Source organism: Balaenoptera ricei, chromosome 5 (assembly GCF_028023285.1).
Source record: "Balaenoptera ricei isolate mBalRic1 chromosome 5, mBalRic1.hap2, whole genome shotgun sequence".
NCBI classification, from domain to species: domain Eukaryota; kingdom Metazoa; phylum Chordata; class Mammalia; order Artiodactyla; family Balaenopteridae; genus Balaenoptera; species Balaenoptera ricei.
Window position 1 is genome coordinate 140100515 of NC_082643.1, and position 22917 is coordinate 140123431.

The 22917-nt window shown below is 59.6% G+C and overlaps 1 protein-coding gene across 3 annotated transcripts in view; it reads left to right on the forward strand.

Annotated features, from left to right (window-relative positions):
• The first annotated feature begins 3097 nt into the window (after nucleotides 1-3097).
• Nucleotides 3098-22917, forward strand: part of SH3TC1 (SH3 domain and tetratricopeptide repeats 1) — a 36403-nt gene continuing 16583 nt past the window's right edge. For 2 of the 3 annotated variants that reach the window (XR_009503380.1, XM_059923651.1), the window contains exons 1-9: nucleotides 3098-3229; nucleotides 8570-8784; nucleotides 12403-12495; nucleotides 14824-14951; nucleotides 16294-16399; nucleotides 17144-17290; nucleotides 17924-18104; nucleotides 18918-18994; nucleotides 19836-20031. Coding sequence is in view for 2 of the 3 variants with exons in the window: in XM_059923651.1 (XP_059779634.1) it covers nucleotides 8616-8784; nucleotides 12403-12495; nucleotides 14824-14951; nucleotides 16294-16399; nucleotides 17144-17290; nucleotides 17924-18104; nucleotides 18918-18994; nucleotides 19836-20031 (1097 nt within the window). In the remaining variant the exon portion in view is untranslated. Of the gene's footprint in view, nucleotides 3230-5454; nucleotides 5847-8569; nucleotides 8785-12402; nucleotides 12496-14823; nucleotides 14952-16293; nucleotides 16400-17143; nucleotides 17291-17923; nucleotides 18105-18917; nucleotides 18995-19835; nucleotides 20032-22917 lie in introns of those variants that run through there. The other variant, XM_059923652.1, reaches the window with a different exon arrangement.

Sequence of the window (22917 nt, forward strand, 5' to 3'; positions counted from 1 at the left end):
GTCAGAACTGGGGTGATGGAGCCAAGGTGGGTGGTGGCAGGGGTAGCTCTGGACCCCAAAGTGCAGAGCAGTCACAAGGCGGAGTGGGGGACCCTTGTGACTGCAAGAGGCTGGACCACGTGCCAGGGAGGCTGTCCAGGGGATCCCAGCTGGGCCTGGGGGTTGGGCTAGGTCACCTTTCCTGGCCCAAGACTGTGCTGATACAGCCCCTCACAGGCCCAGAGGACTGAACATGCTCTAAGATGACATGACAAAGTTAGAAATTGCTTTTTGTCTTTGTAGGACCATAGTTGTTGCTATTTGCTCCATGAGTTAAAAAATAAGCAGAGGATGGAAGGCAGGGCACCCCACAGCCCCTGTCCCCCGGCTCTGGATGGCAGCCCAGGGCCAGCGTCTATGGTCTAGGAATCAGGCGGGAGCCGTCCTGGGGGCTCATTGGGAACCTCCGTCCACAATGGCAGAGCAGAGTCCAGGCGGGCTGAAGGTGGGAGGGGGCCAGCTCAGACCCTCAGGGATGGTTAAAGAGAAGCTGCAGCTGGGTTGCTGGTGGGTGGCCACAGGTTTTCCCACAAGAAGTTCCTGAGAGCTCTTCCTCTGGCTGTGTGTCTCCTGCCTTAGAGTGTCGGGGGTCTGCTTTGGCCCCGGGCGGCCCTGGTGTCTGCCTGGGGGCTGTGTGACCTGACCTGGGGCAGGTCCTGCCTCTCCTAAGCCCGTTTGCTACTCAGTCCAGTGGGATGGCGGTAATACACTGGAATGGCTACAATCCACGGATCCAGCATCTTTTTGGCAAGTGATAATTGGAATTTATTACAACCCTGCAGGGATCAGAGCTGCTGACCTGGGAGGGCACGTAGAGATCTCTAAGCCCAAGTTGACCATTTAAAAGGGGGGGAGCGAGGCCCATGGGGTGACAGGCTCTCTCAGGGGCACCCGAAGCCTGGGCTGGGCTGGTGTTGAAACCAGCCTCTTGCATGCAGGGCTATATAGGGTTGCCCTGTGGTGCAACTTCCAGGAGGGACCCCTTATTTGGAAAGGCCCTCCCCGCCTGAAAGGCTCGCATTCTTCCCTGGAAGGCTATTAGGGTGCACTTGTAGAGTTGGGGTGCACTCTGTGAAGTTGGGGTAGAATATGCAGAGTTGGGGTGCTCTGTGCAGAGCTGAAGGATGCTGGGCACAGTGGGGGAGGCTCTTGGAAACCCCCCCGGCCTTGGGCCAAGAATGCAGCTACAGAGACAAACAGGATACGGGGTCTCGGGCCGCAGCGGGGCACAATGGCCAGGAGAGGAAACGTGTCCAGAACCTTTTATGGATGTGGAGCCCGTCTGGGGCCTCTTTCAACACAGTTTCCAGAAAAACAAAGGGAGCAGAAGCGAGCAGCTCATGTTCCGCACAATGTGGGGTTCTGGAGAGCCGGCTGGAGAACTGGGGGACCCCAGTCCACAGACAGAGGCCAGGCTTGGAGAGGTCACACCTCCCTGCGGGGGAGGGAGAGCTGCTGGTGGGAGCAGTTGCCTGGTCCCCTAGGACCCAGGGGGTGGCGTGAAATCCTCCCCCGTTACTTGGCCTGTGGTCTAGGACAGTGAAAATGGCCACCTGGAGCCTCTGGCTCCTGCCGTGTGGTCCCCGAGCATGTTGGTGGCGTGTGGGGTGCGGCCCAGCTGGGCTGGGGGTGTGGGCAGCCCGAGCTCTGGGCCTGGCCTTTCTGGGGCCCCCAGAGGGAGCGGCTTGCCTACCCTGGACCTCAGTGGCCAGAGCTGCTCCGTGAGGGGCTTGAGCCTCATGCTGGCCCTCAGTGGGGACCTTGCTGGTGTGAGGTGGACACGTGCCCACCACGTCTCCAGCTGACCCCTCACACCTGGGCTCTGGCCCACTGGGGAGGGGAGGGAGTTTGTGACATTGGGGTGACTGCATTAATGCTGGGAGTTGTTCTGAGAAAGGACAGACAGGGTGGGAGGGGGTCACCCAGAAATATCTCGGCCCTGAGTGGTTCTCACTCTGGGTGACATTGCCCCCAGGAGACAAGTGTCTAGAGATGTGAATGGTTGTCACAGCTGGGGTCGGCTTCAGTTGGTAGAGGCCAGGGATACTGCTAAATTCCCACAGTGTACATGGCAACCCCCTCCCCAGGACAAAGAGCAATCGCCCCAGATGTCAGCAGTGCCGCAGTTAGAAACCTAGCCCAGGGGCTTCAGTGTCTGTCAGACCTGGTTCTGGGCTCACCTTCTAGCTGTCACCGGCCTTGGGCATGCCACCTCATGTCCCAGGCCTCAGTTTCCCTGTCTGTAAAATGGGCACATTACCACTGAACTCAGAGATGTTCCTGGTCATGAAGCCAGGCCATGAGTGAAAGTCCAGCCTTTCTCAAGCACAGGACGGAGAAGGTGGCCCTCTGTTCTTGATTCCTGGGTCTGGGCTGGGGCCAGCAACCAGAGCTACACCCCTGCCTCCGTGAGGGCCTGAAAGCAGATGGGAGGCTAGGGCCAGGGGCCAACCCGTGTTCAGTTCCTGCTTCTTGTCTGAGACCCAGGAGACCCAGTTCTGGCTCCCCAGGCAGGGCTGAGATCCCCTGCTGTCAAACCCAGGTCGGGCCTGGAGCCCAGCGGAAAGGCAAAGAGGGAAGGAGAGCAGATGCCCAGCTGTCCCCTGTGCGCGTTCCCATTGACTGGGCCAACGGGCCGGGGCAGCACCGGAGCAGAGGGAAGGAGCTGCACGTACGTGCATGCACGCGCGTGTGCACTTGTGTGTGTAGGTGTGCACATGTGTGTATGTTTGCACGCACATCTGTGCACGTGTGTGCAGGTACGTCTTGTGTGTGCACATGTATGCACGTGTGTGCGCGCGCGTATGTGTGCACGTGTGTGCAGTAAGTGGAAGAGGCAGAGAGAGCAGAGCTGAGGTTGGCAGGGCAGCTGTCAGACTTCCCCAATCCTGGCAGCTGAGGCGGGGTGGCCTCCACGTCCGAGCCTGGGTGCCGGGCCGTGGGCAGGCGGGGCACGGCCTGGAGCTGGTCCAGGACGGAGCTAATGATCAACCAGCCCTCGGAGGCGGTGCAGCAGCGTGGGGCCCGCCTCTCTCTGGAGGCACGGGTGCAGGGAGGAAGTGGGGCAGGAAGAAGGGGCGGTGGCGGCCACTGTGCAGTCAGCTGGGGCGGTGGACACGGCCCGCAGGGCGAGCCAGTGAGGAGCCGGGAGCGGCCACCCGGTGCCGCGGTCCTGCGGAGCGGGGCGCAGGTACGGGGCGCTGGACGGGCGGGCGAGGACGGCCGAGCAGGCGTCGTCCACAGAGCTGGGTCTTGCCACGGTCGGATCTGAGCCGTCTTTCCTTTCACTTTCTCGGAGACTTTTCTGACCTTCTGGGATCGGGAGGGAGCAGGACTGGAGTCTGGGGCAGCCCGAAGGCTGTGGGCACTGCTTACCGGACCACCGGGCAGAGCTCCGGGAGCACCCCGTGCCGGCCGGCAGCCATGGCCCCAGTGACGATGTCCGGCTTGACCAAGCACCGTCGCTCCCTTGATCTCGCTCGAGCGCCACTTCACGCAGGCAGGCAGCCAGCGCGTCCCGAAGATCTGGCCAGGACGCGGGAACATCGCCAGCAAGCAGGGTTCCGGGTCTAGGGGGCCTCCAGTGGGCCTCCACCCTGGGTTGACGCCACTTCTGGCAGACACCACATGTGTCCCGGCCCGGGTGGCACTGTAGCTAGCTGTGACCCAGTCACTCTGAGGTCACCACCCCTGGGCCTCCTCTCCATCAACAAGTGGGACGAGTGACTTGACCAGGGGCCCCAGCCAGAAGGTTCTAGGGGAGACCCAGACCCAAGGCTTCATAGCACCAGGTCCTGCCCTGGGCGTGTGGTCCCAGCACATCACTGAGACCCTCCCCCGGCCTGCAGTGACCCCGCCACCCCCCGGGAGCCCCAAGCCCTGTCTGTGGGAGTTTCCTAGAGATGACAGATGGCAAAGCCACACTGGCGGGATTCAGTGGTGCGGGTCCCTTGGGGCGTGGCCTCCCACGGGGCGGGGGGCTGGGCACGGGGGGCGGTGCTGTGACTGAGCTTGTGGGTAGAGGCGTAGCCATAGAGGGTGTGCTCAGGTTCAGGGTGGGTGTCGAGGGCTGGACTCAGACCCTCCTGGGGTTAAATCCCACCAGATCCCCCGACCGGGCTGAGCCAGCACAGCTGCTCATGTAGCCTTCACGGCTCCTCTGTGAGATGGGCGCAGTGGCGCTCCTCCAGGCCGTCATGAGGACTAAGCCAGGACACTTAGCGCCGCAGGGTGGTGGCCCCTGACGATGACAAGCCTTCCTGTATCCGGTGTTGAGCAGCGTCTGATGCCTGAGGTCACTTAATCCTCCTCCCGAAACGCCAACTTTACAGCAGAGAAAATCAAGGCAGGGGGGACCCAGGGCGACTACTGTCCTGGGGCTGCCGTAACAAAGGGTCACAAACTGGGGGCTTCTAACAACAGAAGTTAATTCTCCGCCGGTTCTGGAGGCTGGAAGTCTGAAGCCCAGGTGTGGGAAGGGTGCCCCCCTCCCGGGGGGGGGGGGCTCTGGGGGAGGCCCTTCAGCTCTTGGCTGCTGCAGGCGTCCCTGGGCTCGTGGGGCACATCGCCCTGGTCTCTGGTTCCCTCTTCACACCGCATCGCAGGTGTGTCTGTGTCCCTCCTCTTCTTATAAGGACCCCAGGCGTGCAGGGACACCTCAGTCCTGTGTGACCTCATCTTAACCTCACCTGCAAAGACCCTGTTTCCAAATAAGGTCACCTTCGGAGGTTAGTGGCGGACATGAATTTGGGGGTGCACTGGTCACCCCAGTACAGGGGGTGACCAGACAACCCTCAAGAGGTGCTTCTTGGTGAGGTGGACGAGGTCTGCATGGCCCTCGAGGCATTTGTTCAGGACGGGTCCAGAGAAAGCTCTGGCCAGACCTCCCCAAATCATCTCCTCCCCTTGTCCAGCCCACATTTGTTAAATGCAGCTGTAACCCAGGAGCACCATCCTTTAATCCACTGACCTCCTTGTAGGCGGTGTTTTCATTCTCATTCTCTGGTGGGTACACTGAGGCATGGGGCGGCCTCCCAGCCCACTGACCCCAGGTCTCGGCCTTCTGGTGCCAAACTCCCGTCCCCTGGGTTTGGGTGCTGTGGCTGGGACCTGGGGCCTGTTGCCGACCCATCGGGTGGCCCGACAGTGAGCAGAGCAAAGAGGTCAGAGGCCACAGGGAAGGAGAGCCCCCGAGTCTCCGCAGGGCCGCCCGCGGGAGCTCTGGACACCCGCCAGGCTGCGGGCTGGGCGGCCCCTCCTGCAGTCGGAAGCCGGCAGCCTGTTGGGCTGAGCAAGGCTATTTTAGGACCCAGCAGGGAGGGACCCTCCCAGGGAGACAGAGCCCACTTCCTCATGCAGGCTGTGACTAGGAACCCCACGCTTACGACTGTCACCGGCAGCCCTGCCTGATGGGAAGGCCCCTCACCAAGCAAGTGGGAAGTCCCCTGAGCTCCGAAGCCTTCCGTTTTCTCAGGAAACCGGCCCTGAGCTGCTGGGGGCAGGCCCGTGGGGCAGGGATGCAGGCGCTGATGCGCTGGTCCTGACTCCTGGGCGGAGGCGGGGAAGGGAGTCAGACGCCCTGGGTGTGGGTTGTGCGAGACGCCTGGCTGTAGAGAGGGGGGACGAGGACCCCGGCTGGGGGTTATAGAGCCCCCACAAACAGGACCTGTGCAGGACAACGGGTCCAAGTGCCCTACTGAGATGCTTCAGAAGAGCAGAGCAGTGGGGATGGCGGCCTGGCCTCCAAGCCGCGTGCTTCCCGGTCCCGGCACCCACCTGTGCCCAGGCCACGGTGCCCTCGATGACAGGTATGGGGCTCGCTGTTTTCAGAGTAAAGAGAGGAAGGAAACAGACGATGGCTTGGCTGGGGGCTGAGGAGGGCCAGACAGACGGAGCGGCACCCTGAAAGATGCCAGGAGGTCTTCGTGCGTGACAGGGGTGGGGACGGCCCCCGGGGACCAGGGAACGGGGAGTACAAGGCACCAGGGCTTGAAATGACATTGGACATTTAACAAAGGTTGCTGGAGAATTCTGCAGCAATGCTGCGTTCCTGGAACCTGCCGGTCCATGCTGCTTCTTCCTCTGGCAAGGGAGCTTCCTCCGGCCTACTCCCTCCTCCCTGGGGGCGAGGGGCTGCCTAGAAGGGTACCAGGGTGGGTATGGACAGGGGTGTGTGGGGGGCGATGTGAGTGTGTGAGAGAGTGTTAATGTGAGAGTATATATATATATGTGTGTGTGTGCGAGTGTGTGTGTGGGGGGGGTTGAGTTGCCCACCCCTCGGAGCCCAGCCCAGTTTCTCCATCCGTAGAACGGGGTGATGTGCTTTCCCCGCCGGCCGCAGTGAACCTGGCTGAGGCACCCGGTGCGTGCAGGTGTTGACAAATACTTGTGTCTGAGGCCCTCTGGGAGCCGGTGGAGACTCGCCACCGCCCCGGGACAGCCTTGGGTCCGTAGTTCTGAAAATACTCCTTGCTGGGTCTGACGGAGGTCCAGCTCCCCTGATCCTGGTGAAAATTCGAGGCAGAGAAGTGAACCCAAGGCCCCCCCTCGCAGGTGCCACCTCCACTCTCTCCTCCTCTGTCCTTTCTGCACAAATACAGGAACGAAACTTCCAAGGGGTAGAACGCAGCCCTTCTCAGGGTTCACGGTGCTCTGGTGGCTCCTCTGTGCGTTCACGGGGCGCTCAGTGCTGTGCCCCCCGCAGCCCTGCGCCTCACCTGGAACAGCCCGTGCCCCGTGTCCTGTGCCTCAGCCCCCAGCCCCGAGGTGGCGTGACAGCTGCCGCCCTCCGCCTCCGCATCTCCCGCCCATTCTCTGCTGCAGGAAGCGGGTGGAGCTGGGAGACCGGCCAGGGGCTCTCGGGGCTGTCCAGGCCCAGTGGGCTCCGAGCCCCATGTTCCTCGCCAGCGTCCTCTGGGTCTCTCCTGGGCCCCCCGCTCCCCAGCACCCACCGCAAGACGGGGTGTGGGTCTGGAGGAGGCCAGACCTGCTTTCCAGTTTGCAGTTTTGTCCCCAGGGAAGGGGCTCAGAGGTGTGCTCTCCTGTCTCCCCGTGCGCTCTGCTCTGTGCGGAGGGAATGCTCGCCAGCCCGGTCTGGGTCTGGGGTTGAAATCTCCCAGCTCTCCATCAGAGAACAGAGAGACCCGACAAGAGGGGCTTCCCTTGCACCTGCTTCCCGGCCTTGCTCTTGCCCACCCTCCTTGTGAGTGAGCAGGGCCATTTCTGTCCCCTCTGCCCCTGAGGTGGAAACTGAGGGGGACGTGGGTGACTCTCGTCCTTGTGGATGGGGGCAGGGGCTCTGCCTCTGTGCCCAGGCTGCACACCCGCCCTCCCTGTCACCCCTGCCTGGAAGGGGTGCCGTGTCCTCCTGTGTCCTCTAACTGGCGACCAAACCCCAGACCCTGGGAGCACTGTCTGTCGGGGTCGTAAAGGCCCTCGCTCCTCTCTGGCCCCAGGAAAGAGCGGTGCATGATGATCGGCTCTCGGGGGGGGAGGCCCGAGGGCACCCCGGGAGTGGGGAGCCATCTCTGGTTCCTCCCCGGCCACTCCCTCCTTTCCCACCCTCTGCCGCCTGCTTCCTTCCCTCACGGGGCAGCCTGGGACCTGGTCCATTTCCTGCAAAACCGGACGGCGTTCCTTCCGGGGGCTCTGCCGGGGGGGCAGGCCTCTTCCGGTGAGAGAGGCGGGGCCCACTGAGCCCCCCAGGACGCGGGGTTAGTTAGAAGAGCAGCAGGACCTTCCGGGAATCCGAGGCTGGAGTCACAGCCCAGCTGAGCCCCGTATGAAATGCAGCTGAATATTCTTCTCTCGGGAGATGCGCTGTCTCTGGGGGAGTCTCTCCCTCCCAGCCCTCGCTGGGTGGGGGGTGCCGTGGGCTTATCTCTAAACCATGGTCCCGGCGTGTCCCAAGAGGACACCTGCTCTGTTCCCTGTTGCCACACGGCCTTTATTGCTTCCATGTCGCGCTCGTTGCGGTGCGCGGGCTTCTCGTTGCGGTGGCTTCTCTTGCTGCGGAGCACGGGCTCTAGGCGCGTGGGGTTCAGTAGTTGTGGCACATGGGCTCAGTAGTTGTGGCTCACGGGCTTAGCTGCTCCGCAGCATGTGGAATCTTCCCGGACCAGGGTTCGAACCCGTGTCCCCTGCATTGGCAGGCGGATTCTTAACCACTGTGCCACCAGGGAAGCCCCGGTGGAAACGTTTTGAGCAGCCTCCAGGTGTCAGGATCTGAGCCACTTCCTCGGGGTCTGTGGATGAGCAAGAATGGGCCCCTACCTGCCCACAAGGACTTCCAACTGGAAGCAAACGTAGGCACGTGTCTCCAACAGAGTCCGTTCCAGGCGGACTGTGCTGTTTGGAGGGGAAGTGGCCGGTGAGCAGAGCTCTGGAAGGATGCTCAAGGGTCCACCAGGCAAAGAGGAGGCATTGTCTCCTCTTGATCCCAACTCTGGCGGCAGCATCCGTGCTGGTGCCGGCCGCCTGTCTTCCTAGAGAGGTCGCCACTGCTGACCCCTGCACTCTCCTCTCTCCACAGAGGCCAGCCCGGCATGCCGAGCCCTTGGCGCTGAGGCCACTGCGTCATGGAGGGCCCGGCGGAGACGGCCGCTGAGGAGCCGGCCCCGACGGGGAGGGGGCCCGTGGGGCCCTCGGGAGGCAGCGGTGACCGCGGGGTCCAGAGAGCGGGAGCGAGTGCGTCAGTCGTCTGGCAGCGAGCAGGGCCTGAGGAGGCCAAGTCTACGGTTGGAAGCGGTGAGTGCGGCGTGTGTGTCCACCGGCCGTCCACCCCACCCAGGATGGAGCTGGATGGCTGCGCCGTCAGTGCTTGTGCCGAAGGAGGATGCGCCCAGTGAGCATTTACGATAGATGCGGGCCCCCCTCGTGCTTGTCCAGGGCACGGCGAGAGGGGCAGGGGTGGGAGAGTCTAGAAATGCAGCCCTGGGTGAGTTTATAGCTCTTGTACAGCTTTGGGTGCCCACAGTTCTGCTTTGTCCTTGGAGGTGAGCCCCGGGGATTACTCAGGACGGGGCGTCCCTCATTCTTCCGGGAGGGCAAACCAAGGCCCAGGGAGGGGAAGGAAGCAGTGCCTGGGCCAGGCCCCCGGCAGGATTACTTCCTGAACAGCGGAGGAGGAGGGGTGTGACAAGGGCAGAGCCACCTCCCACCCGACCTGCCCAGCTGCGCGCAAGAGGGGCTGTGCGGGGAGCAGGGCTGGGCTGCCTGCCGGGGAACCTGGGGTTCCCATCCTGAGTGTCGTTGGGCCACTTGACGTGGAAACCTGAGGGGTGGCCTAGGTGATCTCCAGGACCCCTCTTCCTAACTCCTTGGGTCCTGGAGGAGAGGAGGGAAGGGCGGGGGGAAGGCTGAGGTGGGCCCAGGCCCCTCCCCGAGCCCGGGACAGCCTGTCCTCCTGTCCCTCCCCGGGCTTCCCTTCGTCACATCGTCACCTTCAGCCTGGTCACCTGCTTAGTTGCCTCTAGGGCTCAGCACATAGCAGGTGCCCAGTAAATACTGGAATGACGAATGATCGATGCTTTGGGAGAATGGAAACAAAACCTCATACTCGGTGCCTGGCCCAGAGCCTGACGCCACGCATGCTTAGTGATTAGAGGTATTTTTACACCCATTTTCTTGGTCCTTCCGGGCGTAAGCGGAGATGGGAAAGGTCGGGGTGGCCCTCGTGGGTGCTGACTCCTCTAGTCAGACACCTGCCTGGCCTGGAAGAGGGGCTCTGAGGAGCTGTGGGGCCTGGCCTGGGGATTCCACTGGGTCGGGCGCCCTCCAGAGCTCGCCAGCACGCGACAGAGGAGCTGGGTTCCGCCGGATGCATGGGGGCCGGACCAGCCTCCCGCATGACAGCCCAGCCCAGGATGGGCCGTGAGTCCTAGAGCGCGGGATTCCTGCTGTCGGTGCTGCGGCCGAGCCAGAAGCATTCTGACCGTGTTGCCAAGTGTTTCCTGCCCTAGCTGCCCCACAGCACAGCTGGCATTGGCTGGCATTGGGGTGGACCTGTGAGCCCAGGCAGCGGGGTCTGGGAGCCCCTCCTGTCTTCATGGGCTCCCTGGCCCCGAGTAGCCAAGTGGCCAGTGGGCTCTCACCCCATCCACCCAGAGCCCCTTCCCCTTTCAGCTTCTTTTGCAAATTGACAACAAAAGTCACAAGAAATAATATAAATAATTCCCATTTACACCACCCAGGTTCCTCAAATGTTGACATTTTCCTACACTTGCTTTCTCTCTTTCTGCATTTACAAATATATTTATATTTCAGGACAGTTTAAGAGTAAACTGCAGACGTGATGCCCCTTTTACCCCCCAGTGCTTTGGCGTGTGTGTTTCCTAAAACCAGGACCTGCTCGTACAGAGCCATTGTGCAATGATTTCAAACTTCAAACTCTCCTGGTTTAAACAACACCATTATCTAATCTACAGACGGACCTCACTCCCATCCTGCCATCTGTCCCCGTAATGTCCTTTCCACCAAAGAAAACCCTCGTCAAGCTTTGCATTCTGTGGCCATGTGCCTGTGGAGCTTTCTAACCTGGAGGTTGATACTTTGAAGATTCCGGGCCAGGAATTCTGTAGAATGTTTGGGTACAGCTCAGTTCAAGTGTGGCTGTTTCTTCAGGATTGCAGGCAGGTACTTGGGCAGAAATACCCCAGAAGTGTTCGGTTCCTCTCAGTGCGGCCGACCAGGAGAACTGGATGTCCATTTGTCTGGTCCCTGGTGACGTTCACGGCTCACGTCCATCACGTGATTAAGGAGGTGTTTGACAGCGTAAATGTCACTGTCAAAGTCACCCTTCTTCCCTTTGTCATGAGTAAGGAGCCCGTGGGAAGATACTTGGGGACTTTGTGACTAGTCGGTTCCTCTGGTCCTAATCAAGCACTAGTTTTATCATCTGTGCAAGGTTCTTGACTGAAATCATAACATTACGAAGGTTGCTAAATGGTGACTTTCTAATGCTGTGTTCTTCTGACATTTGTTAATGGACCTTCCATGGAAAAGAAGAGTTGTCCCCTCTCCCCAGGTATTCATTTATTTATTTTAGCGTGTGTGGGCTCAGAGGTCTTTATTTCATTCTCTGGACTCTAGCAGTTGCTGTCATTTATTTTGTTGTTCACATTGCCCCCGATTTGGTCTTGTGATGCATCTCCAGCATCCTGTGAGCACGTCCTACTTTCTGGGACAACAAGAGGCTCATATCTCATCTCTGCTCTCCCTGTCGCAGCCCTGGAATCGGCCGTTCCTCAAGGAGCCCTGGCTTCTCAGGGGGAGGATGGTGCTTAAAGCCAAGATCTGGGTGCCGTGCCCTTGTTTGGATTTGACAGGCATTTCTGAGTCCTCGCTCTGGGGATGCAGAGCAAACAAGGGCTGGAAATGGGCTCTGACCACACAGGCTTAGGGCTGGTGTACCGTAGGTGGGGAGAGAGCAGAAATGAGCCTATCGTTTTGCACAGTCCAAGGCCAACGTGGCAGTACCGTGCCCACGGCTGAGCGGGACTTCCCCGGGGTGAAGAAGCTGCAGTGAGGTTGGTTCAGTACCGTCTGTCGGAACCACAGGTGTTTCCAGATCAGATCCCCTTTGAGCTGAAGGCCCTGATTGCTCATCCCATTCTACAGATGAGAACCAAGCAGGGCGGAGACGGGTGTGTGTGTGTGGAGGGGTCGGGCCAAGGTGCAGACTGGGAGCTGGCTTCCCGGCTGGGGACTGGGGGCAGCGACAACCAGCAGAGGACCGGCCTCACAGGCCAGTCAAAATCAGGATGCAGCCCCATCTGCCGCAGACCCCGAGTTCCCCCTGGGCTGTCACCTCCCCTCTCTGGTCAACAGAGTAAAGGCCCCCAAAGCAGTCCACATCTTCGTCCCCAGAACCTGTGCACACACACGTTACCTCCGCGGCCAAAGAGACTTTGCCAAGGGGATTAAGGATCTTGAGATGGGGAGATTACCCTGGGGTCAGAATCACAGAGAGGTTGAAGATGCTGTGCTTTGGGGATGGAGGAGGGGCCACGAGCCAAGGAATGCGGACCCCTCTGGAAGCTGGAGAAGCAAGGACACAGATTCTCTCCTGGAGCCTCCAGAAGAAAGGAACCAGCCCTGACCACACCTTGTTTTGTCCCAGCAAGACCCTTCTCCAACCCCAGAACAGCAAGATAACACTGTGTTGTTTCCAGAAGCCTCTAGGGTAGGGTAATTAGTCACAGCACAGTAGGAGACTCATAGCCTCCCGACCTTGTTGGGCTTTGTGACCCTGGAGGAAGGGTGTGAACGGTGGTTTGTAAGGGTGTGGACATACCTTTCTTCTAGAAATACCTGGGCAGTGGGGCCTGCCTAGCTGAGAGTTGCCTGTTCTCACCTTCGTCACAGGACCCTGCTCTGACACAGATGCCACTCCTGCCCCTGGCGTCTCTCCACCGGCTGCTGGGCCCTCTCCCGGCCAGATGGGCTCCTACCCCACAGGTAGACGTCCTGGGCGCTACGCTGTGTGTCGGGGTTAAGTCTGGGCTGGGGACGTGAATGTGGGATCCCTGGGCGTCCCCCCCTTCCCTCCGGCCTCACCCATCCTGTGGGCTTCTGGTTCAGGAGCGTCTAACCCAGGCTTCTCTAATGTGGACGCCCTGCTTTAAGGTCACCCTGAATGTGGAGGAGAGGCTTGTTAAACACAGATGCCTGCGTCCTGCCGGGTTCTGATGCAGGGAGTCTGGGGTAGGGCCCAGGACTCTGCATTTTTCACTTGGGGACAGAAGGCTGGGGTTCGCCTGCACGTGCAAAGGCCTTCCCTGGACTCTGTGTTTGCATCTGCCCACACAAGAGGGGGGCATGGCCCTGGAGGCCGCACGCAGGGGAAGTGAAACCCCAGGAGGGACACCCTGGGGGGCCAGGGGGATGGCAAGGGCCCTCGGGAGAGGCATCGGGGACCTGCTTCCGGGGAGGGGCTCCCAGGACGGGACGGCGGGACTTCCGCAGGGCGCTGATGGGCGGAGGGGGGCAGCAAGAAGCCCCTAATGCTGGAGACCCGACTCCCGAGCCCCAGCTGTGGGGGGCATGGAGACCCCAGCGTTGTCGGCCGTCCACCTTTGCCGTGACAGCCGCCCGTCCTCCAGCTTTTCCTTCGGGTGGGCAGCGCTGCCTGTGGTCACTCGGGATGACCAGGACCGTTGAGCAACGAGGCAGATTATTATGAGATTGACAATTCAACCCCACCCTCTTACGGGAGTAGGAGGGGTCACATCTTAGAACTGGTTGGGAAACGCTGGCCTGGCTTCCTGCTGGGGGAGGGGCCTGATTCCAGATCCCAGATGTGCTCCTCTGCCCCGGCCCCGCCCCCCAGGAGGGGGTGGGGATGTTTGCTCGAGGGTCCCCCAGCTAGAAAATTCCAAGGCAGGTGCAAGGCTTATTCAGAGGATGTGAGGAACCTCTCTCCCTCGCCCTCTCCGCGTTCTGTCCCTCTTCCTCTCTCCCTCTCTCTTCTCCCCTCCCCCTTCCCATCCTCTCCCCTTCATCTCCCCTCTCCAGTTTTGGAACAGACCGTGATCTGAGGATCCCTGCGGCCAGGAGGCCTCTCAGGGAGATGGGGTGTGGGTGGCCAGGGGACATTTGAGCTGGGATCCAATCATAGGGCACCAGCCAGGCCAGGAATTGGTCTGGGAGAGGGTGCTTCAGGTGGAGGACACGGTGAGTGCAAAGGCCCTGGGGTGGGTTGCAGGGGGTATGCCTCGATGTCTCAGGGCAGCAGAGAGGCGGCCACGGGCTGGAAGGGAGGGGGAGAAGAGGTGGGGCTGTGCGGGGCGGGGTGAAGCGCAAGATGCTCCAGGCTGTGCCTGGAAAGGTGGAAAGGATCCGCATTTTATTCTTCCTGAGATGGAAAACCACCACGGCTGTGCTGTCTAATACAGTAGCTACATGTGGCTGTTTGTTTATGTTTAAATTTAACTTAAATAAAATTAAAAATCCAGTTCCTCAATTACACTGTCCACATTTCAAGAGCTCAGGGCCCTATGTGGCTGGTGGCCACCGTGCAGGACAGTGCAGAGAGCAAACATGTCCATTGCTGCAGAAATTTCTGGCAGACAGCACTGCGCGGAGGGCTGAGAGCCAAGGCGTTCCATAAGCCAGAGCTGGTTGTGAGGGGACCCTCTGGCCCTCTGTGGACCAGAGAACCATCTGGAGGGAGGGCCAGGGCTCACACACTGCTCAGGAGGACCTATGGGGCGGGGCCGTGGTGAGGGGTGAGCATGGTGGGTTCGGCCTGGTTTTGCAGGGGGGTCAGTGGGGTTCGCTGGTGGACCAGCCACTGGTGTGTGAGGGAAGGAGGTGTCGTTGGTCTGAGCAGGACTGGGGATGCGGTCCTTCTGGAGATGGTAAAGAAAGGAGGACAAGCGAGTTTTGGGTGCGGGGGGTGATGAAGAGTTCTAGGATGCCCGTGTGGTGTCTGCTGGAGTTTGGATGCCCCACTGGAGCCCAGGCGTGGAAGAAGTCGGGGCTGGAGGTCACGGTGACTTGGGACCATTTGCTGAATGCCTGCCCTGTGCTGGCCTGTCTCTGGGCTGTGACACAGTACACTTCCTCCCATCTCTGTAAGATGTGGGTAGCACGTAGCTCATTTACCACCAAAGAAACTGGGCCTCAGGGGAGAAACGCAGCTGTGCAGAGTTCCCACAGGCCGTGCACGTGGGGTGTGAATCCGGGTCCCCGTGTTTGTGGGCGGGGGCCCTCGGGGGAGGGAGGGCACCCCACAGAACTGGCCTGGGCCAGGGAAACTGCCCACCTTGATCTGTCCCCTTCCAGACCTGACCTTGCAGCTGCTGGCTGTGCAGAGGAAGAGCGGATTGCCCGACCCCAGCCTGCAGCAGGTCCTGCGGGGCCGGCTCCGTCTTCTGGAGAATGACAGCTGGCAGGTGGCCCGTGCCCTCGGGGTGAGTCTGGCTCCTCGGGGGGCCTGGGTGGGCGAAGGTGCAGGGGATCCACACTTGCGAATGGGGTGGAGGAGGACTGCTCGGAGGAGAGGGCAGTGGACCGAGGAGGAGGTCTGTCCATGATGTCCAGACCTTACCTGATGGTGCCACCACCAGGGTGACTTGTCCCCCGTCTGCTCTCCTGGCTCTCTGGCTCCAGGAACGATGATCACACAGCCCCAGACACACATGGGCCACCACTCTCTGAATGCCCCAGTCCCTTTCTCCATGGACACCCCACCCTGCTAGGGTTTTTAGTCTCTTCATAGGGAGCAGAAAGGACTGCTGTGAGTTGATCTTATTCTTTGCTTGATTTGTGGGTGACTGGCCTCGCACAGATGCACGGTCTGCCAGGAGGTTGGTGGAGAAGGAGGCTGAGGTGGTCACCTCCCGATGGCAGAGGTCCTGCGGCTTAGGGTTGACAGGCCACAACCTGACCTTGCACTCAGCCTGGCCTGACCTTGACCGAGGTCCCTTAGCCTCTGTGAACGCAGCTTCCTCAGCCACATGCGGGGGATGCTTAGCTTTATTACCCCACGGAGCTGCTGTGAGGACCTGCGAACAGCAGGCATGGTGCACCCAGCACGGAGCTCTGCAGTGGGGCTGCCCCTGTGATGCCAGGCCAGGGTGCGTGCTGGCTCTGGGCTGAATCCCGGCTGTCCCAGGGTCAGACCTCGGGAAGGAACCGAGACCTTATTTCCTAATCCAGATGGAGATGATAATAGTACCCTCTCCCCCTTGGTCAGCGTCAGCTGGTGTCACTTTTAATGCCCCAGCCCCACCAGGAGTGTTCATGGGATGGATGTCAGGAGAGGGGGTGCTGGACCTGCCACAGAGGGTGCAGGTCCAGGGCATGGAGGCTGTGAGCTCTGGGAAGAAGCGGGGCTTGGTACAGCCCTGGGGAGGCACAGCTGGCTTGAGAGCAGGAGAGGAGCAGCTTGGTTGTAAAGGAATCAGCTCTGCGCTTGCTGGCCCTATCAGGGCCCCTTAAAAAAAAATTAATTAATTTATCTGTGCCGGGTCTTAGTTGCGGCACGTGAGATCTTCGTTGCAGCTTGCGGGATCTTTAGTTGCAGCATGCAGACTCTTAGTTGCGGCATGCATGTGGCATCTAGTTCCCTGACCAAGGATCGAACCCACGCCCCCTGCATTGGGAACGTGGAGTCTTACCCACTGACCCACCAGGGAAGTCCCGCCAGGGTCACTTCTGCAAAATGTTTCTACCTTGTTGCTCTGTCCTCCTGATGGGCAGACGCCCCAAAGCCGCTGGGACTGTTTCTCATTTCTGTTTCTTCCCCGTAAGGAGCTATCGGCCAGGCTGTTGTCCATCCACAGTGACCAGGATCGGATTGTGGTGACATTTAAGACTTTCGAAGAAATCTGGAAGTTTTCCACCTACCACGCTCTCGGTAAGGCGGTGACCCTCGCAGACCCGGTTATGGGGACGCTTGTCACACACCAAGCATTTTATGTTACTAATCGGGGCTTTAGACTAAGTTAGTTCATGATGGCCTCTCTGGACGTCACCCGTTCTCAGCGAGGTTGTGATGGGCGGAGTCGCAGATGCACACGGGTCTGAGCGCGACTCGCCCCCAGGGCAGCTGAGCTCTCACTGGCCGAGCACAGACCAGGAAACCCTGTTTCGACCTCAACCCAAGTGCTTTCTTTCTGAAACCTTCCCTGTTCTAAGGGAGACTTTGGCCGTCTAAGTGCCTCTCCTGGGGAAACTTGCTGCCCCACTCCCAGTCTGAGGGCTGAGGAAGTGAGAAATAAGACTCAGAGTGACAGTTTCTTGTGCCCCTAGAGCAGGGCTGTGCCCACGCCCGCAGCTACGTGATCTCCTTGAACACTCCTGTCCCATCTCATAGAAGAGGAGACCGAGGGTCCTAGAAGAAGTAACCAGACCCCGCCCGACCTTCCCAGGGCACAGGGAGGCAGATGAGTGGTCCACCATCACGGCTGGTCCTCTCGCAGCCCAGATGCTCAGACCTGTGGCCTGCCCAGGTAGTGGGCGGCACCATGAGTCCCCAAGGGCAGGGTGGTCCGTCTCCCTGGGCTTGGTCGGCGCAGGGCTCGACCAACACCCGGCCATGAGGGCTTCCCTGAACCCCGGCCTGGAGCCCACTGGTAACCGGGGCTGTGTGCTCCCCCAGGCTTCACTCATCACTGCCTGGAAAACCTGCTCGTGGACCAGACCTTCTGGCTGCTCGAGCCTGAGGAGGACGAGGAGACGGCCATCCAAGTCCACGTGGATGAGGAGGCCTTGAAGCTGACGCACGAGAGCCTCCTTTTCCAGGAAGGTGAGCGCTGTGCGGGCGATGGTGACCTTGGTCAGCTCCTTGCTGGGCTGGGACGCCCCGGGGCCGCGGGCAGCAGAAGGGCTCTGGAGATGCCGGAGGCTGAGGGGGCTTGGGGCAAGGAAAAGCCCCCCCCCCAAGAAATAACAGAAAAGGGGTTTGGCCAGCGCCCCCCTAAGCCCGAGTTCCTGACCGAGCTATTGCTCCAAGTACCTCGGTGGCCTCACAGTTGGGCTCCGAGGCCGCAGCAAACAGGGCGTTAGCTGCCTGTCCTTCCCCAGCCACAGAGCGGACAACAGGTCGCCACTGCGGCCGGACTCGCCGGTGGCGGTCCAAGCAGGAAGGGCCCTTGGGATCACATGTCAAGCCCCTCATAGCCCAGATAGGGAAACTGAGGCCCAGAGAGCCTGAGACTGAGCCAGGCTCCGGGGCAAGTCCCGGCGGAGTGGGGACTCCAGCCCAGGTCCAGCCTCCAGGTCTGGGCCCCTGGGGCCTCCAGTGTCTTTCTGTGGATGCAGAAACTGGGGTGGGGGAGCCCCTGCAGGTATTCCTGGCGGAGAACAGGTAGTCCCGCCTGCAAACTACAGCTGCCCCTGTGTCCAGCCCCCTGAATGACCACCCTCTGCCGCTTTGAAGGGCCTTTCTTTGTCCAGTGTCCTGACCACCATGTGAGAGTGATGAGTGGCCTCCAGCCCCTCAGGCAGGTTTCGGGGGTTCCCCAGGCAGAGGCGGCCCTGGCAGTGGACTCTTTGGCCCCCAGCCACAGCATGTCCTCGGAGGAAGGGACAGCGGTGGAGCCTTTGATTCCGTTCCATCAGTAGGTACCGACCTTTGTTTCTCTGCTTCCTGTGGGTCCAGCGTGTTGTCCGGCCTCCTGGAGACTCCCCCAGGCCCGGGTCCATCCGTAGGCCAAGGCGGGTAGATGGCGACCGGTGTGAGCCCGAGGCAGACCTGGCCACGACCCCTTCTGCTATTTTCAGTGTGTGGCTTCAGCAAGCCAGTCCAGCTCTCTGGGCCTCAGGGCTGCCACCTGCACAACAGGATAGTGACACCTCCCGGCAGGGCTGTCCTGGGATGAGATGGCCTAGGAGTGTACAACATGGGGCTCTGGCTTCCTGTTCTAGCTTGTTCTGGAAAGCTTTTGCGGGAGCTACATAGCCTGTGCCCATAGTAAGGGAGCACTCAGGGATCTGTGCAAATAAGAACCAAGGCAGGGACAGCCTGGGGAAGGCAGGGACAGGTAACATGCAAGCTCCTGCTCATGTGCTGAACGTGGGGCATAAACTTGGCTTGAGCTTCCTGGCAGCCAAAGCAAAGAGAGAAACTATATCTCCTCATGTTCAGTGTCTATGAAATGACAGTCTGTGGCTGAGTTTCTCTCCTGGGGTGATGGAGGGAGGTCCCCGAGGATGCCAGCGTGAGGGAGGGCAGGAGGCACCTGGGCTGGGGGGCGTGGGGCATGGCTGGAGCTGAAGGCTGCACATCTGGGTGTATGTGTGTGTGTGCACGCACACGTGTCGCGGGGGCAGGTGGTGGATTTTGCTCAGGTCCCTGGGGGCTGTTGACCTGTCCAGCCTACACACAGTTTCAATCTGCCCTAAACCTAAAATCCTCTCTCATCCCACTCCAGGTGGGCTCTTAGGGTCCCCTGGGACCCCATCAACGACTCCATGGGTGGACCTGTGACGCCGGACGTCCAGCCGATGGGTAAATATTTCCACTGACCTTCCTCCCCTGGGGAAGAGGTGGGTGAGGAGGGGCAGGCACCAGCATTCCCGAAGCTTCTGCACCCACCCTGAATCCTCCCCAAGCCAGAAGAGGTAGCTAGAATCCCCTCCAGTTCCTGAGGCAATAACAGAGGCTCAGAGAGGTCCACTGGCTGGTGCAAAGTCACACAGCACGCGGGGAGGCCGGGCTGGGGTCCCTGGTCACTCTGCCTCTAGAGAGTAACTTCCACACCCTATTTGACCAGCACCTCCGCAACTTCTGCTCTGTTTCTGGCACTGGGTCAGACACCTCGGAGGACCCTCAGACGGTGGAGGTGGGGTGGACAGGGCCCCGGCTGAATTCGCCACGTGGGCAAATGGAGGAGCGAGAGGCAGGGGTCTTGTTTAGAAAAGACGGCCTGGGTCCCTGGTCCAGTGCATTGGCTCTGCCCCAGGCTGCTTGGTGTCTGGATGGCCTGTGGACCCGTTAAGTGGGCATAAAGCCCCATGGGAGGACATTTACAGCTGGGTTTGCCCTGGGTGGGCCCTGGCCTTGGAGGCCGACAGCCCTGGGCCTAGTTAATCAACATCCCCAGGCCTCAGTTTCTTATCCTCAGCGTGGGGATAAAGAGGCCCCCCGCTTCATGTACCGCCTGGATGTCCAGCCCCTCGTGTGCGGTAGCCCCGCACCCTGGCCAGGTGCTAAATCAATTCCTCAGCAGGACGGCATGTTCCCTGGCCGGGGACACCACCCATGTGGCCGAGGGCCGCCCGTCTGACTGCCCGCCCCCCCCCCCGGCCCTATCCCCCCCAGCGCTGACCGTGTGGCCTCCTTCCTGCAGCTGTGGGCCTGGCCTCGGCCGTGGCGGACTGCCAGGGCTCAGGGCCCGAAGAGATGACCTTCCGAGGCGGTGACCACATCGAGATCCTGGGTGCCCAGGTGCCTGGCCTGCCCTGGTGCCTGGGCCGGCACGCGGCCTCCGGCCAGGTCGCCTTTGTGCAGACGAGCCACATCCGTGTGCAGGGCCAAGCGTCTGAGTGAGTGGCTGAGGCCTCCCCCCACTCTGACTCCACCCCTTGCCCCCGTGGCAACCCTGCCCCGTCCACCTGCTTCCCAGGTGACAGATCCGCAGTGTCCTGGACGGCACCTCCTGCCCCTCCCTAGCCCCTCTTCCTAGTCGTCACTCCCACCTCTGTCCCCAGGGCCGGGCCTAGCCCAGGGCCATCCCACTGCCCCCTGAAGGGCATGACTTCAGCTTCCTGTCTGGACCCCTCCTGCCCTTCCTCCAAGTGCTGCCAGGGTTGGTCCCTGAAATACAAAGGTGTCCACGTGCACGGGTGTCCTGGGGCTGCGGGGACAGCACCACAAACTGGGGGCTTAAAACAACAGACTGGAGGCCAGATGTCCAAATCACTGTGTGGCCAGGGCCGAGCTCCCTCTGGGGGCTCCACAGGAGGGGACTTCCTGCCTCTTCCAGCTCCTGTGGCTTCAGGCAGTCCTTGCGGCCGCATCACCCCAACCTCTGCCTCTGTCTTCATGTGGCTTCCTCTCTGTCTGTGTCCTCTCGTCTGTCTCTTGTAAGGACAACAGTCGTTGGCTTTAGGGACCATCCGGATAACCCAGGATCATCTCCTCATACCAGGATCCTTCACTTGATCACATTTGAAAAGATCCTATTATGTCCAAATAAAGTTACCTTCTGAGGGTCCAGGGGGACATGGATTTGGGGGGGATGCTATTCAAGCCAGTACACCCTGCCATTCCCCTTCATAAAGCCCTTCGAAGCTCTGGGCCTGGCTTTCAAGGCCTCTTGCAACCCAGGCCCTGGTCACCCCCAGTTTCAAAGGCCACCACTCACCATCGTGTCACCCTGAGGCCAGCGTGCGGGTTGGCTCACCCCTTCTAGAACGACTCTGGGTTATGCGCCTCCCTCTACGTGAGATGTGCCCTCCATCCCGACCATCCCGCTTTCCTGGGGGCTCTCGATGGCCCCCAGTCTCATCTCCAGTGACTCATCCCTGGGTGCACCCTTCCTGGCTGTGCTCTTCTCCCCATGTGACCTCCCCACCCCCATCCAGGGAATTCTGAGCCAGGACTGTCTGGTCACCTCCAAGTCCCCACTGCCTGGCCCTGGGCAGCAGCAGGGGGGTCTTGAGGGAGTGGTCAGCCGGCACAGCTATGTTCTTGACCTTTTGTTGTCAAGACCTCAGCCCAGGAGTCAGCGTAGAGAAAGGACCCTTCACTGGGTCAGCATCTGCCCCTTGGACGCATTGTGAGATGCTCGTCCTCGGGGTCCCGCTAGCCCTGACATCCCTTCTCATTCTTGTCTGGCACCTCAGACAGACCAACGCCTCCCAAACCAAGCCTCAGAGGCCACTTTGGCTTCATGACATGTCCCACCAGTCACTCTGTTTCCTAATTCAAGTGTCTGTCTGCTCCATGGCCTCCTGTTCATCAGAAGCTGTTTGAAGCTGGGCTGGGCTCAGATGCCCAGAGCAGCAGCTAGACCCAAGTTTCCCAAAGTGTGTTCCCCCCAGGGGTCCATCTCAAACTTCATCAGTGAGGATGTGCTTTCCACACGCCCTGGCTGGTGGTCCACAGGGATTCCCAGCACAAGGAAGGCACCCAGAGTCTGAAACGTTTCTTTCTCCTGTTGAAATGCGTTTTTCACACTTGACCTCCAGACAACACTATCAGCTGGTGTTCTGTGGAACACTCTTTGGGCAGCCTTGGTCATCATCTCCGGGGAGACCACGACTGCTCAACAGATGGCTGGGCTCCATGAGACTTAAACAAGTCCTGAGCTTGCTAACGGGCTGAGCTGCAACTGCTGTGGGAATGAGCCAAGTCTGTTTTGCCCTCCCTTAACCCAGAAGGGTGACAGGGCCCAGTGCCATTGGTCCTGTTTACAGCTGGAGAAGCCCTAACAACTTCCCTCATTCACTCAACACATGTTTACTGAACATCTTTCCTATTCCAGATCTGAGTCTTTTATCTTTTGTTTAATGAGCATTCTGGTAGCCAGTCATTTCTTTTAACTTTATTTTGACATAATTTCAGACTTAGGGAAAAGATGCAAAAAGGGCATAAAATTCCTGTATGTCCTTCACCCAGGTTGCCCAAATGTTGACATGTTATGACGTTTACTTTCTCCTCTTTTTCTTTTCTTTTTTTTTTTTTTAATTAATTAATTAATTTATTTATTTATTTTTGGCTGTGTTGGGTCTTCGTTTCTGTGCGAGGGCTCTCTCTAGTTGGGGCGAGCGGGGGCCACTCTTCATCGCGGTGCGCGGTGTCGCGGCCTCTCTTGTTGCGGAGCACAAGCTCCAGACGCACAGGCTCAGCAGTTGTGGCTCACGGGCCTAGTTGCTCCGCGGCATGTGGGATCTTCCCAGACCAGGGCTCGAACCCGTGTCCCCTGCATTGGCAGGCAGATTCTCAACCACTGTGCCACCAGGGAAGCCCTTTTTTTTTTTTAATTCTTTTTTTTTGTAAATTCTTTGGGAATCAGTTGCAAACACAATGTCCCTTTACCCCTAAATGATGTAATATGTGTTTCCTGAAATCAGGACATCATTTGCATGACCACAGCACAACTGTCAAAATCAGGAAATTAACACTGATAGAATCCTATTATCTGCAGACCTTAGATTTTACCAATTTTTCCAGTAATTCCCTCTATAGCCAAAGAAAATTCCAGACCCCATGTTAGCACCTGTCTGTCTCTTTAGTCTCATTTCCTTGATCTGAGACAGTTCCTTGTTCTCTTTGTCCTTTAGGACACCGACACTTTTGAGGAACACAGGCCTATTTTATCGAATGTCCTGCAATCTACCCTAAGGTTTTCTTTAACTTCTCAAAAGAGCTCCCTCTAAGTTCTGAAGTACGTTTGAAAGTTTCATATTTTGCTGGTAATTTAGCCC